Consider the following 16,449-nt stretch of genomic DNA (forward strand, 5'->3'; position numbering starts at 1 on the left):
GGAATGTTTTCTTTTCTCTCTTCTTGAAATTTTCTACAGAAATTGCGAGGCGTTTCCTCACACGTTGAGCGTGCCTACCCATCAGGCATTGTACTACAATAAGGGAGTTTAAGACGTTGATCTACAGATAGAGTGACTCCCATTATGCTCAGTTCAAATGCAGGTGCAATGTGTTGCCATTTGCTATCTTAGTTCCGGTACGAAGTTGCGAAGCTCACTCGGGATCAAACCATTTCTTTAACGCAATGAGCTTTCAGCACTATCTTACACTCTTACACAAATATAAATCTTCGCTATCTCCACAAGGTCTGTAGAGATGGTCTTCCGAGCGTATGTAATCGCATTCTACTAAGTACTGGGCAGTGGCTGATAAGGTGTTGTACACTTTTATCTTTTTCTTTGCATCTACAGCCTCGGCAATAGTTCGGCTCACTCTCCCTATCAAGGGATGTACGCTAAATAAACAGTGACATGTAAGTACTCATTCTATTTTAAACCTAAAAGTACATAGTTAGTCTAGCAGTTTAATAGGGGGAGAGGTTTCTCCGGCGCTCGTTTGCAGCTTGTCTTGTAATGTTCTTAGCAGGTAGTTCCAAAGGTGGTTAGTCACACTGGTGTATGGCACAGAAGCATGAACAATGAAAATATCTGATGGGGCAAGTCTTGCAGTTTTCTAGAGAACAATTCTGCGACAGATTTACAGGCCTTTGCGCATGGTCGACGACGAATTCCGAAAACGATAAAACGATGTATGTATGAGCTTTAAAACAATGCGAATTAAAATACCGTGGCTACTCTGGATTGGTAATTTCGTACGAATGAACAGAAATGTTTCCGCTCTTAAAGTACCCAACGCGGGTCAGTGGGCACAGAAGGGAAAGTACTGGCGATATATATCGAAGTGGTCCATAACTAGTTTCAAAAGAATCCCCAAATAGACGTGAACTAACTCGGAATAGCCCTGACCAGGTCTCGAAATGATGCCAAACTAGTCCCGAAATTATACCAAACAAATATGGAAATGTTCCTGAAATAGTCCTGGAACGCGCTGAAATGATCCTCAGAACTATACGTAAACTTATCCCGTTTATGTACACAATAATCAATTACAGATTTTCTGCTGGGTTAAAAAAAGCTGCTAAAAATGTTCGACTGGGTTAACGAAAATTTTACCCAGATCGCAGAAATCAACATTTATAAAATAATGAGATTTATTGAGCGAGATAACATTAAAGAGTTTATCACCCATAGATACTTGTTTCATTTTTCCTAAAAAGCAAACTTTTAAATGAAATTATTGACTCACCTCCAAGTCGTAGTTCGGCGGTACCTTGCGCAGATTCCAGATCATTCTTCACAATGCACTGGTACATGCCCTTGTCCTCTTTGGTAATGGACGTAATGCGAATATGTTCTGTGGACAGCAATCGAACACGCGCGCCGGAGCGCAGTGGTTGGCCATCTTTCAGCCAAATGATGCTTTGTTTTGGGAATCCCGAAATGCTGCACATCTAAAATAGAAAACGCATATGCAGACCCGTGCAAAATATCACTAATTAGACGCAATTAAAGGCATGTGAACGAGGAGTTTTCTATTTTTATTGACATTTTAATGGATTTTACAAATAACTGCTCCCGGTCAGCAACTTACCAAATTTGCAGTTTTTCCCAAATTCACTGTCTGTATGGTGGGCTGTATGCTGGCAGTGAGCTGCGATGTAACAGCAATTTGTACTTCCAAAGTTTCGCTGCCCTCCGAGTTGGTGGCTGTGCAGAAGAACGCCCCACTCTCGGACCGATCGACTGCGGTAATAATTAGAGTGCCTTCTTTAATTTTAGCGCGTCCCGTCGCCAGCAGATGTTGTATGGATTCCTCGTTATTTGGACGTTTCGTATGCCAGCTGAAAGTAATTTGCAGTAGATTATTAATACATAAATATGCAAGCGAAGTTTTTTATTTATACACAAGAATGGAAGTGGCTAAAAAGCAGCTAAATGCATGTAGTAAATTCCAGAGCTTCATAAGCTTATTTTATTAATATTTGGCACACAAGTTCTATAAGAGTTGGTTAACTTTGAAGATTTTTTCCTTTTCGTTGCATTTAAGCAAACCACTTAGGCTAATGCGCAATTAAGTGGAAAATCTGAGCGACCCACTTCACTTTATGCAAAATCATTCACATAAGTCACAATCAAGTATTTACATACGTACATGCAATGTACTTGCACAATTTATTCCTTACCCGTATATAATAACCCAGCAGCTAAAATTATAGGAATCTTGCAAAATAACTAGTCCCATATGACCTACTTTATAATGAACTAAAAACTGGTTTACCTACGGGAAAGGCATTTGCCACGGAAACTATAGCTCAATGCCAGCTCGCCCGAAATGGTATGAACTCATTCTTATGGAGGGAAACTTTAGTTACACCGACGTCATACATATCAATAACCATAAATATTAAGCGATGGCTGATTGCGATTTCTTGGATGTTGCCATGTGACAGCTCCCCGACTGTGGACCTCGGTGGTCCTTGTTCAGTTTGCTGCTGTTAATGACAACACTGACTATATTTCTGTTTTAGCGCATCGTCTTTCTGATCGGTATAAAAGGGTACAGCGCACAGAGAAGCTGAGACGGCAAGCGTGAGAATCAAAAAAACCAAGCTTCTAAGTATGCCAGCGAAGTCTTGTTGTGACGTCTTAGTGTCCGACCAAACTCTTAAGACTGTAAGGAATTTCACATACCTCCGCATTGAAGTTTCCCCCAGCGGCGACGCTGATGAAGAAATTAACCACAGAATAAGTAAAGTCAAAGCGGCCTTTGTCATGATTTACACCTTGGAGCGAATCAACAAGCTGAGGTTCAGCTTACGCTTTTCAAATCCAGTGTCCATTTGTAGGCGTCTGCAAGTTTTCGTAAACGGATGTCCCAAGCCGATAAACGGAAGTAAGACTCACATAAAATGTGGACATATCTAGTAGACTAAAAGCCTGAAAAAAGTAGCCCAACGCGGCCTCCACGGCACTCAGCCATTTTGCGGCCCAACCAAGCGATACACAGCAGAAGGTATGATGATTCTCAGGTTGGAGCCTGATGGCGTATGTCAAAGGGCAAAAGACAATCTGAGTGATTTATAACTCCCAACCGAGTAGCCTTTGAACGACTGCTTGGCTTTAGCCGGAAGAGTTTAATAACTAATATTGAAAGCTGAGAAATCATATTTAAAGAATGGACATTTCTGTTGAGATGCCCTACAGGTTCAGTGGATTGGTGCAGCAAATTAGCACATAAGTAATATTTTATTGCCCACGTAAAATTGGCCTAAAACTTGAATCCATCTATAAACCGCAAAAATGACAACCTCTAGGATGATAAGATTCATAAATTAGTTGGAAGTGATCACTCAATGAATAGCACAATAGATCTATGAAGCTCGATCGCAGACCTAGCATGCTCTAATAACAATACTAACAAATAAATAAAATAAAATAAACTTTTTAATATACCACGCTTTTATAAATGGACTAAAAATTAGAAAATAATATATCTCAGTCCCATAGAATTTGTTTTGTTTTTGAAAAAAAAAAAACACAAAATCAAACAAAAGAGATAGCGAAATAAATGTAACGGTGCTTTAAAGATTTTGAGATGGGGACTTCAGGAAAAATAGTATCGCTTTCGACTTTCAAAAATAGGTGGTTTAAATTCTTTTCCGTTTTTTTTTTGCCTGAAACCAGTATGCAATGAAGTTTTTAAAAGGTTTTAAACCCGAATTACTAATGTTCTTACATCAAGGAATTCATTTACTTTGTTGCAAGAGTCGAAAAAGCATTTCATTTTACAGAAGTTTTACAAAACCAATCAAGTTTAAAAGTCGTTTTTAGGTAAAAAAGACAAAAAATCAAAAATTTTACTTGTAAAAGTCACTTTAAAAGTCTCATTAAATGTAAAATTACTTTCATTCCAAGACCGACCTTCAAAAGTAAAATCTTAGAATTTTAATCCTTTGACATGAGAACAGTGAACTTAAAATATATACATATATCTTAAACCGATTTTTTTGTTTTTGCGACCATGGAAATGAATTCCCTGATGCAAGAACAGCAAAAATATCTGTAGAAAAAGTTCATTGCATACTGGTTTCGGGAAAAAATTAAAATCTTCAGTATATGAAGGTCACTGGCGTTTGAACAGCCATAAAGCACTGGGCGTTTCATATTAGTGGAGCAAAAAATTCGGGCAGAAAATTCGCCTTGGTATCGGGTTTCGATACGAGTATTTTTTTTTATCCCTGCTCAGTACTTGGTTCAAAAGTATTGATACCAAAATTGCTTGGTATCGAACGAAAAGTATCGAGTATTTACTTGTATTTACTGGTATAGTTTCACCCCTAAATGGAAGTGTTTTGACTTCAGTTTGGGTGGATTGAGGTGAGGGCCTGGGAATCCACCATCAAGTGCAATATGACCATGGAAATACAATGCCGGCGAACGGCGAACTCACCACAGCGAAATTCCCGCTGTCAAAATTGGAACACCCGCCGGCATATGAAATTAAACATAACCAAAGCAAAATGTGAAGTTTGCTCGGCGGCGTTTCGTGGCGATAGGTTTATTTCTATCGCTCTGCTGGAAGATGATGGCAGTACATGCCAAAGATGGCCGTATGTTTTTTTGCTTTCAAATATTTAGAAAAAAAAACAACACGAATTATTTTTGTAGGTTGAAAAATACAGTGATCGATTCGTTAAATCTGGCTTAAAATAAAATAATTTATAATAATTCCCCCTTGTCTTTTGTTTATATTTGTTATCATTTCATCATTTCTAAATATGGTTTCGTTTTTCAAAATATGGTCACCTAAATTATAAGTGCGACGAAATTGTATCAGCTGTTTTCGCTACCGCTCTAATCCTGTTAAAGTAGGCGAAATAGCAGGGCGAACTGTGAACGACGACATCGTCCAATTTGGCGAACTTCACCGTTGGTCGGGTATTGTGTTTCAATAAAGACAAAGGTTGAAAAATACTCGATACCACAGCTTTGTCAATTTTATTAGCCATCTTTGATATCAGGAAAAAAAATTGCATTTACGCTTCGGTGTCATATTTTGTAGTCCCCGAAAAACGAATAGAGTTTTTTAAAATTAAATGCATCGAACTATAGAACCAATTCCACCAGAATAAGAAAGGATGTCTGCCTCCGTAATATAGAAAATGAAATTTTATTGCATCGACTCTCAACATGTTGCTCAAGAAGGTAGAAATGTAGCAAGACAAAATCTCTGAGGACCTATTTTTTGACAAAGCTTTCATTGAGCTCACCAACCTTCGCCATCCTTGCCAAGATGAAATTGAAACCGAAGCAAAAGGTTTTCAGGAGTTAGAGGAAGGCAGCATGCCGTATCAGCTGTCCAAATAACGCCGCCACTGCTGTAAATTATAATTTCAAAAGAATACGCACGTTTTCTTATTTTATCATGTGGTTAAAGCAAAGTCGTTTCCCTACAAAATATTAAGAATACTGGATGACAACAGAAGCTAGGTCTGTCAAGCATGCAAATAGTGTTTATAGCTAAGACCTTGAATTAATGGGTTTGTAGGAGTGTTATCCACTGTGCTCGTATAGCGACGACGTTAAATTTGTCATCGAGATTTTTTCCTTAGTCTTTATTTTCTGTTGGTGCATACAGTAAGATGAGTTCAGTAACTGAACTTCAGTTACAATTTAACCCATATAATATAGTGCATGTGAGCTGCACTCCTCTCAAATGAGGTGGCCAAAAAGAAGTTGCTTCTTATGTTATTAGCTTCTGGCTGTCAGTGCAAAGAAAGCTCTGCAATACTTTATTTAAATCAAATGTTGCCGACGCGATGATATTTGTGCAAACATCGTCAGCATAAGCACTTACCCAATGAACGTTCTAAGAAAATTTAGTGTCAGTGGTAAGGGCTAAGGGCCTACAGTAGTGGTCGCTATTGTTACAGGCTGTTGTTGCTGTTTCGCTGCCTAGTTGCCATGGCATATTAAAATATTGCATGTCAATGCACTCGAGCGTATCTACTCTTGTATGGTTGTAGTGCCAACGTACGTACGCTCCACAAACTCCACCCAGGGAGCAGTCTCAACACACGTTTAGAGCAAATGAAAACACACCGCTATTTCGAACACACACACACAGGTGCATACATTCTCCTCAAACAAGCCATTACTCATTTTCGGTATGTTACGTATACGCCAGCGTGGCCACTAGCGCCTAACCACCGCCGCATTGCTTTGCAGTGGATATCAGGGATGCCAACTCTCTTAGGGCTAATTCCCCGAAATTCCTGAAAAAAAATTCCCTACAATGAAATTTCCCCGAAATGAATTTTGCTAGATATTTAAAGAACTTCATGCTAATTTTCTTTTTATAAAAAAAGCAACAAACAAAAAAGCAAAAAACAAATTCGATGGTTTGGTGACGAAAACGAAACGAGAAAAGAGAGCGTCGAACGAAAACGTGAAAAAAGTCACCGCTATCAGTGTTGCCAGAAAATTTTGAGGCCTACAGCTAAAATCTTCGAACAGCTAAATGTAGCCACACAATTCAGCCAAACAAATTAGCCAAAAATATATTTCTTCAAAAATAGCTAAACAAAATAAATAATTAGATTATTATAACGCAAACAAATATGAACTTAAATATTTACAAACATCAAATTGGGGCATTAAAATATTTTACAATGGCGATTCCAATATTTAAGGCAAAACGTTGTGAACAAAACCCGGCGGTTGGTTATAATTAATATACAAATATAATATATACTCGACCACTTCCTTGAATTTCGTCCTTATAACTTTATAATCTTAAAAAAAAAAAAAATCAATATCCATTCGCCCTCGTAAACCAAAAAAATATATATTTTTAAAAATCCTCAGAATGTTCTCTTTTATTTTTATTGTCATTCTACATTACACTGAATTTTTTAAATTAATTTTTTGAAATAATCATATCTTTGAAATTACAAGGTCCTTTACCAAAACCTGACGTAAGAGAGCAAAACTACAAGCGCAGTTTTACAACATTTTCGTAACTATATTGATTGCTTCGTGTGTATCGAAAATATTTTTGTTTTTGTGTTATCGATATAACAAAACGGGAATAGGCATGCCAAAATAGCTATTTTTGCACTGTTTGATATCCATCAAAATAATAGAACTCTGTGTAAAATTGGCAAAATTATAAAAAAAAAATTTAGCTAAAAACGCTAACGCGATTTAAAAAAGGCTTACAAAATAGCTAAAGCTAAACGCAAATTTCTATAGCTAAACGTCGAAAATAATAAGCTAAATTTAGCTACAAAATAGCTGGCAACACTGGCCGCTATGCACGGTTGCAATTTCTTTAATATTCCCACGGTTGCATGAGGCAATTACGTAATGTTTCGAACCCGTAAAAACAAAATGAGAGACTGGTTTTACAAGTTGTAATTTATAATTGCAATTTTATCAAAGTCATTTGTGTATAGAATTCCCCCAAATCTAGAGCCATTTCCCAATTCTCGCGATAAATTAAAATTCCATCGAAATAGGTGAATTATCCCGCAGGTTGGCATCACTGGTGGATTTATTGTAGTACTCATTTTATTTGACTGCTTGGTTGCTTACGGCTTGACTGTCCCCAGACCAATCGGCATGGTTGCGTATATTTTCCGCCGTCGCTTGCATTTTTGCTTTTTCGTTCCGGTTTTTCATGCATGTCCTTTTACATTTCTCATTTTCTAGATTTTTCACATTGCATTTTATTTTTTCTCGTCTCTTATCGTGCCTTATGCTATTTTTTTTTTCTTGCCTCCTTGCTATTGTTTTATTTATGCCGTTCTGCTTTTTAGTTTTTCTGCTTCTTAATTTTCTGCTCTTTACGTTTTTCGCTTTGTGATGCTACACGTCTGCGGAGTATGTGGAAAGGACATTGGTGGAGGTGCGGAGCATGGGACAGTTACGGCAGTCATGTGTGTTAAGTTGTTTCCCCAGCTTACTCCCACTCATCTCTATTGTGACTTGGTCTGGTCTGCATCGCTTTGTCTCAGTTTGGTTTGACTTGATGCGGCGGCAAGTTTGTACGCGAAAACGACAACTCGCTTCCCCCTTCACACATACGACGAAATTTTTTATTTTCCTTTCCACATACGCATGTGTGAAGGTATGTTTTGTTTGGTGCTGCCATGAAATTGGCGCAGGTGAAAGAAGGCCGTAATGTGAGGTGCATTGGAAGCTGCTGCTTGCCTTCTGCTTTGTTTATATTTTCATGTAAATACTGAGATCCTTCGACATTCAGTTCATTTTCAGTAATTTAAATTTTTGCATAATTATTTCAGTAATTTCTTTCCTTCGGCTTAATTCAGGAAACATTTTTTTTCAACGCAAATACATTTGCTAAAATTTCCTGTTGTCCTACCACATATTCCTTAATTACTCTATAGTTCTCGGTTAGGCTTATCTACGTCTAGTTCCACGAATTTTTTGCTGTTGGTTGATTTTTCCGATAGGGTGAGAGGATAGTGTATTTTGGAATGAATTTCCTTCACCAATTTCCATGGTTAAAGACTAATGGTCTTTAAATGCTTTATAAATCGAAAATTTTTAGGAAATTGTCACTTTATACAGCTTTTCAATTCTACTTAATTTTTTATGAACAAGGCCACAATGCTAGGATAAGAAGCTTTCTCTTAAGAGGCTTACTTTAGCACTTCTTATATTGTTCAATGCGTTACTGCTTAATAGATTTTGGGGGACCAGTAACTACAAGTAAACATATGAAGATATCGTGAACGTACCGCTAATCTTGTGTACCAAATTAAGAGACGGGTTGCTCGTTCACGTCTGTTACGATTCGAGCCCTGATTTTCGATTCGAGAACTACATACATTAAAATTCTAATGTAAAATCAACGTTAGAATGCGATTAGATATCTAACCTCTTTCCCGATATTGAGAGCTAAGTCCCCATTTTGTAGAGCATTCTATAATTCTCGACAGTTTCTCTAATCGTCTTCTAACCTTCTACATTAGAGAAACCAATAAGATTTCTAATCGTTTTCCAATCGTCATCTAATCTAAATGTTTGTTGGGAAGACTGATTCCATCGATCTACCCTTCAACTAGGCATGCTGAGAAAGACTCAATTTCACTGAAGGATCCTGTTTCTTATATCAACACAAGTTAATCAGTCTCTTGAGTGGCTCTACTGGTCAATGCGATACTTTTTTCAGGAGGCGCGAGAGAAACGCCTTACTAAATATATCTCAAGCTTAAGTTTTCGAAAATAAATTACGAAAAATTGTTGATTATCACAAAATAAACCATATCGCCATAAAGACAAATATTTTAAAAATAGTTCTTGGAAAACGCCCATTTTTTTAATCACGTTTTTATAGAGAATTAAACAACGATTACGATGGCATAATCCTTAATCCCTAGTCTTCACTATGCAAATTAACTTCAAAAAGTGCAATTGTTAATAATTAAGTTAGCTTTAGAACAATCTTGACCATCTTATATATAGAAATGTAAAACCGTTTCTTTAGCTTTAAAACGACGTTAAGATGAAGTCTCTACGATGAGTAGTCAGAATCATGAAAAAATGCAAAAAATAGAAAAAAATAAAAAAAATTCTCGAACACTAGTTAGTTCATTTCATATATAGAATCCATAAAAAATTTGAAGCGAATTGGAGACATGACATAGTTTTTTTTAACGAAATCCGTCCCTCTTCAAAGAGAGTGGCTCATATAGAATACATTTATTAAATTTTATAAATTACGAAATAACCTTTTGATTACCAGTAATAACTTCTCTTCAGAAAAAAAAAACTATAGACGCACCGTTACACTTTTAATAGGTAATCGAAGTCGCACAAAAAAAAAACGTTTCTCTGCTTTAGCTTACTGACTTGCATCGACTAGCTAAATTATAACGATTTCTCAATTTTATGTAACTATCATTTGAATGAATGTGACTGGTGGGACACTGAAAATAACTCAATGATGAATTGTAGCCAAAATACTTAATTTCCCCAATTTTTTCTTTGAGGAGTAATATATAAACTATACGCTTTCTTTTTCAATAAATAGTTGGCTAATAAAACCAAGTGTAAAGTAATGCATGAAATAAAAGTTTCCATAGAAAAAAATTACAATTTCTTTTCACTTTTTAATATTTTTCAACAGACTAATGAAATGTAGTCATTGTAAAAGAGGCTACTATAGGACATTTTAATATTTACGTTATTTTCCTCTTTTACATGGAATGACTCTAGGGCTTTTCTATATTGAATTAACGATTTGTAGGTATGTAAATATATATATGTCTACAATAAAATAGATGTAAATAATTACCGATAGACTGGCTTCGGGTTGGCATAGGCCACACATGGCACAACAACAGGATCGCCCAGACGCGCCACTATACTTGTGACCTTTTCATTCATAATCGGTGGCACAAGTTCACGCATTTCTGTGAAAATATACAACGAAAAATAAATACATTATTAACAAATAAAATTGAGAGAAAGTATGGAATTTTGTGCAGAGAAATACATACATACATCTGAATTTATGTACGTGTAAAATAAAAGAGTAACATTCAAAATATGTGTGTGCGTTAAAAACAGTATGTAAATATAATTGAAATTAATATTCATAAACGGCAATTATGTGGCACCGCCAATAAAATGTAAATATTTTTTTATTTTTATTTTTGCCACGATTGCTGTTTATACGAGTAATGCTACTTATGTACCTTATTCATGTATATATAAATGTACATGCATACATGCATACAGTGTTTAAGTGCATTTTAAGCGTTTTAAGTGCACAACACGTTTAGCAAGTGTTCATCTCTGCATACATACATACATACATGTACACCACAAGTACGTTGCTTTCGTAGGTTTTGGAGTTAACGCTAATTAATTTGAAGATATAATTAACACACCGCAACACTGCAAATTCCCTCGCGAAGCTTTGTTCATATTTGCGGATGCACACATGCAGTATTGAGCAAAATATAAGCAATTACTTCATCGAATGCAGCTAGTTTTAAATTCCTAACACAGTTATTTGTCTTAAGTAAATAGAAGCCAATCAACGTCATAACTTTTATACACTTTCTAGCATTCGATTGGGTGCAATTTTTCATAGCATTTTTGGGCTCTAATAGTTTAAAAACAACCGGTCACTAAACTACTGCAATCCACTTTTTTGTTCATCTAGTTACTAGTACATGTATCCATGGGATTCTTCATTAAAGAAGCTCCCTCTACAAAATTGGTGCAGGTAAAAAAAATTTAAATTACGGGTGGTTCTTTTTAAAATCCAATATGACAAGCGAAGGTTTGAGAAATTATTGGATTCACTTGAAGTTTGTTACTCGGTGATTTTTAAGACGGCTGGTTACGAATATGATAAAAAAATTTAGAAATTCAAAATAGCGGATTAAATTTGGCAAATACATTTCTGATAATTCATTCATGCACTCTCCAAAGGTGCATAACACACTTTTTTTTGCTTATTCTTATTGACAGACCTGTACTCTCTCCCTCAAACCGATTTGAAATGAATCCAAAACCAATAAAAAAAAACTGGCACACACAATGTAAATTAAGACAAATATTACAGTTTTACCTAAAACCTCTAGTTTGCATTTTACAGTTATCTTTAGCTTAGTTTGAATGCCTTTTCCTTAATTGGAGTTTATTCAGTAAGTGATTACCAGCAAAAATTTCGTTAATCCGGAAACATAAATTAACATAAATGATTAACAGCGGAGAGGTGAGATCGTAGGGAAAGTGGGGAAAAAATGTGGAGTTTGTGTGAAAAAATTTTACCAAAAGTGTTCCTAAAGGCAAAGGAAATCGGTTTGGTGGTGCAAATTCGATTTAATTCGAAGTTTTTCGAATTTTCATAAATTTTGTTTACTGAAAATTTAAGTTTGTTTGAAAGAATGATTACTCAAATGGAAAAAAAAGATTCAATTGAGCTCACAATAATGTGATTAATTATCCGTATCGCTCTTCTTAGATTCAAAACCAAAAATAAATATAAATAAGAAGAATTTTTTTCTCAAATAAAAAATATTAGAAAAAATCCAAAAATTTATTAAATTGTATCATGTATTTTTCTGTAGTATTAACTAAAATATTAACAAAATTTATATTGAAACTAATTTTTTGGGACGTATAATATGTGAATTAAAATAAAATAAAAAGGCATTAAAAGTTCTATCGAGCCACATTTTCTTGAATTATGTCAACAAATTTCACTTCTACATTTGGTCAGTTTTTCTGATATAATCAAGACGCATTTGACATGAAATGAACAGCTGTATTTTGAGCCCGGTTTGGATGTCAGTAATTTTGGCATAGTAAATACCTCTCAATGTGAGTTAATACTTAACCCTTTAATCCGTTCGTTACATTCTCTTGTATATTTTTAATTTATTTCATGCATCGAAAATATCGATGTTTGTTTAGGATGCATCGTCATGTATATAGCGATGTATTTTCTTGACTTTCATCTCTAAGACAAATGTGGTGCCACACACAGTGATGCCAAATTTAGTCGGAAGAAAAAAAATTCAGAGTTGTTTTTTTGTAAATAAACACGAAATAAATTGTTGTTGTTGGATTGACTACAAATCGTTTTGAGAGACAGAGAATAAAGATGTACCAATAAGAATATACAACATAAGCATGAAAGTTATTGGAACTTTTAAATATATCGGCGTCTGAAATAAAGAGTGTCACCTATGTTACAGTTTTGCACGTCACTGTATTTATGTACATTAGAGCGTATCGGAAAAAAGGCCACGGTACACCCCTTACTCTAAAATATTTTTGCAATGCCATTCTGAAAAAAGTACTTTTGTTTGTTTTTGGCCGAATGTTGGGTTCGCGATTTAATATTTTTCATTATATGTATGTATCTTCGACGTTTAAAGTCGAATCTCGACGAAGAATTATTTCTTTTGCAAACCTCATCGACCTCAGTTATCCCTTTCTAGTACTTACCCTCTTATCAATTTAAAGTAACACCCTCACGTCAGTAAATTTTAGATCATCAAAAATCATTAAACTTTCGCTAAGTAGAACTATTAAAAAACAAACAATTAATTCGGATTGTAAGTGTCACTGAACCCCTAGATTGGACCAAAAAGAGTTTGTTTTTCAAAATTGCCTTGCAAAACACTCGTACTTCAGACTAAGGGTGTACGGCGAATGTTGTTTTTTGCTTGTAAGGTGGTACGATCTAATGTACCTGCAAACATACATACAAACATATCTATGCCGTGTGATGAGGTCAAGCATGCATGGCTTTTGCTATAATTCATTCTCTACATATTGTTGCTGTTGTTGTTGTATGTATTTGTAGCTTAACTTACCAGTCAATTGAATTTTGCCCATATTGCTGCTTACAACAGAGTCCTGCGTTAGCTTGTGATGGGTGCGGCAGCGATAAACTTTATGCGCATCGGTGCGTGTGATGTTGTAAACCAGAAGTTCGCCGGTCGGTAGCATATGATTTTTGCCATCTAAAAGCACACATAGAAGCAGAAACAGAAAAAGAAGCAAAAACAAGGATATCAAAATAAACTTCGAGAAATAAAACAAAATTGGCAAAACAGTTACGCTTCAGCGCAAATGTTGAGTGCAATATGTATATTTTCTTGTTTATTTTAGGTTTTAGTTTTTTTTTTTTATATATGTTTATTCGTTGTCTAACATCTTGTTTTTGTTCTTAATAACATAGTTCAAAATGCACACTCGTGCATGTGTGTGTAAGCGGACGTATTTAAATAGAGAGGGGAGAGTGAAAATAATAAAGTTTTCAACAAGGATATGTGTACTGAGATGGTAGAATGACTGCTTGGGTAGTGGGTTGGTGTCAATCAAAATTTACAAGTTCCTGAAAAAAAACAAAACACCAAAAACATGGTTGGCCAAGTTGAAGCCCAGGAGTGCGGAAAAGAGGAAGAGAAACCTGTAAGTTAATGAAGCTGCAGTTGACTTTTGTTGGTTCATTGATACTTGACGATGTATTATTTTTGGTAGGTAGCGAAGAATTAAATAGTACGGTTAAAGAAATAAGCTTGGGCTTCGCTGTGATATTTGCGTCTAATTGAATAACCTTACTTCGCCGAGGTGATTTCTTGTGACAAAATACGCACCCCGGTTTCCAAGATCGTTATTGAAAATATCTGTATGCATTTAGTTTAAGTAGACAATATTCAACCTATTTGATTAAAAAGAGGAAAAATATGATGTACCTTATCATTCCAAACCACAATAGTAATTTTTGTGATAGTTATTTAACATGATATATTCAAAATTGGACTCTTATGCCGAATTTGCAATTGGCATTGAAATGACAAAAAATATATGCCATTAAAAAAAATGCCATGTGGAAATGAACTTAATTTTTTACGTAATGACACGCATATTTTTTAATGCCCAACTTGGTCATTTTTGCCATTTAATGCCTACTGGAAATATAGATTTAGTAAAGCTCTAAAGTGAATGAAACATACTTTTTATTTCTTTTGTTTTATGTTAGTTAAAAATTTAAATCTATACTATCTACTAGCTTTTACCCGCAGCTTCGCGCGTGTTAAGTTCGGTTTAACTTTATGATTGCTAACAAGAAAATACATAAATAAATGTCACAATGTGTTTATGGTCAGAAGGCTCCAGAACATGTTCAATTCGCCGAATTTCAACTGAATTTGGCACTTCAATAAAAAAAAACAACTAACAATACTTTGCCATATACACATAGATTTTTTAAAAATATTTTTGCTATTATTTTAAAAAATATGCCTGAATAAAAAAAACCTTTTTTTTTAGAAATATTTTCGAAATAAAGCCTTTTGAAATATCTTTTGTTTGACTTGCCATCATTTTGTAATATTCCAATTTACATGTGGATTAAATTTAATTTGTGTTTTATACAAGTGGTCACTCTCTTCAAAAATGTTTTCAAGCCACAAAACTTTCTTGAACCTCTTTCGAATAAAATTCATATTCTAATACTCTATTTAACTTGTGGAAAATGGGATTTGACTTTTTAGCAAGTGGCAACTCTTTTCAAAATAAATCCTTCATAAAGATCAGTCGTTTGCCGCCTTTATTGTAAAAGTTCATTCGGCGTTCAACTTTATAATATTAGCAAGATTACATTTAACTTCCTAATAAAATTTCTAACCTGGGGCAACCCTCATATAGTCTAAGATCCGACAAGAGCGTGGGTTGGCTGAAAAATCCAGGCCAGAATATTTTTAATTAAATATTAAAAAATTATCATTATTTTTTTTTTAATTTGGTACTTATTTGTTGAATGAAAAATTTATATAACATTCGAAAAAATCAAGCCTATATAATGCGAAAACGTAGGGTTGTAAAAATAGCCTGGCTTACATATCGGGTTGGCAGGTATGAACAGGTAGGTAATACAAGTAATTTTCACGCATTCTATAGGTTTTATGCTATCTTTTGGTATATATCGACACTAGACACGAATAAAGGCTCGAGCTCAAAATGCGTGAAAAAGCGACAAACATACACACTCACTCACTCACAAACTTTCATATTAGTAGGATTTATTTTAACTTTTTGAGCCGGTGGTATTCTTAAAGAATATTTTACTCAAAGCTTACTAAAACCTCTACCGTTTGACACTTATAATTAAATATTTAATTTAACTTGTTGATAAAAATGATTTAAAATTTCTAAACGGGTCGTAAATCTATGAAAAAATATTTTCAAAAGAAAAAAATCTTAGCCCTCTCTCGTTTGATACTCATATTAAAAAAGTATCGAGGAAGATGGCATTTCTGATTCTGAGGCACCAGAATGAGGAAGTGGCAAGCAGAATGCACAGAAACCATTGGATCGAAGAAGGCAATACCTTTTTTCATTTGGTGGGTTGCACATGCCAAAAACGATTATTCGACAAGCACAGCTCGCGTTTTGTGCACAATTAGTGAAATGTTATGAATAATTGAACTTTCTAATGATCAAACATACACTCTGCACACTCGGATGCACACTCCTACACATGTGTAATGATTTTTAATTTGCCACATAACTAACAAAATAACAACCAAATTATGCATATCGGTTCGTGGATGGGCCGACCACTAGCAGATTCCTACTATGGCTTTCAGCGGGCGTCTAAGTTTAAATTTAAAATACCAGCTTACCTCCCTCCAGCGAAGGATATATGTTGAAATTTGGTTCCTGTAGCCATGATGTCACCGTTACATACTCCTTTACGAACGACGGTATATTGCACTTAATCAATACATTGCTGCCAATAAAACCGCCTGGATTTTGCACTTCCGGCTCATAGCGTTGATTTACAACTACAAATTACATGAAAATTGAAAAGAGAGAAAAACGTTTGGA

General features: G+C 35.1%; 1 protein-coding gene across 1 annotated transcript in view; it reads right to left on the reverse strand.

The window, feature by feature from the left end:
* Window positions 1–16,449, reverse strand: part of LOC118735416 (Down syndrome cell adhesion molecule-like protein Dscam2) — a gene marked incomplete in the record, with an annotated part of 127,945 nt that overhangs the window by 56,762 nt on the left and 54,734 nt on the right. Inside the window, 5 exon segments of the mRNA XM_036465142.1 lie at window positions 1,307–1,511; window positions 1,652–1,901; window positions 10,385–10,502; window positions 13,428–13,577; window positions 16,245–16,406. Of these exon segments, the coding sequence (XP_036321035.1) occupies window positions 1,307–1,511; window positions 1,652–1,901; window positions 10,385–10,502; window positions 13,428–13,577; window positions 16,245–16,406 (885 nt within the window).

This window comes from Rhagoletis pomonella, unplaced genomic scaffold, assembly GCF_013731165.1.
Source record: "Rhagoletis pomonella isolate Grant_MI unplaced genomic scaffold, Rhpom_1.0 Rhpom_scaffold_00003, whole genome shotgun sequence".
Lineage (NCBI taxonomy): Eukaryota > Metazoa > Arthropoda > Insecta > Diptera > Tephritidae > Rhagoletis > Rhagoletis pomonella.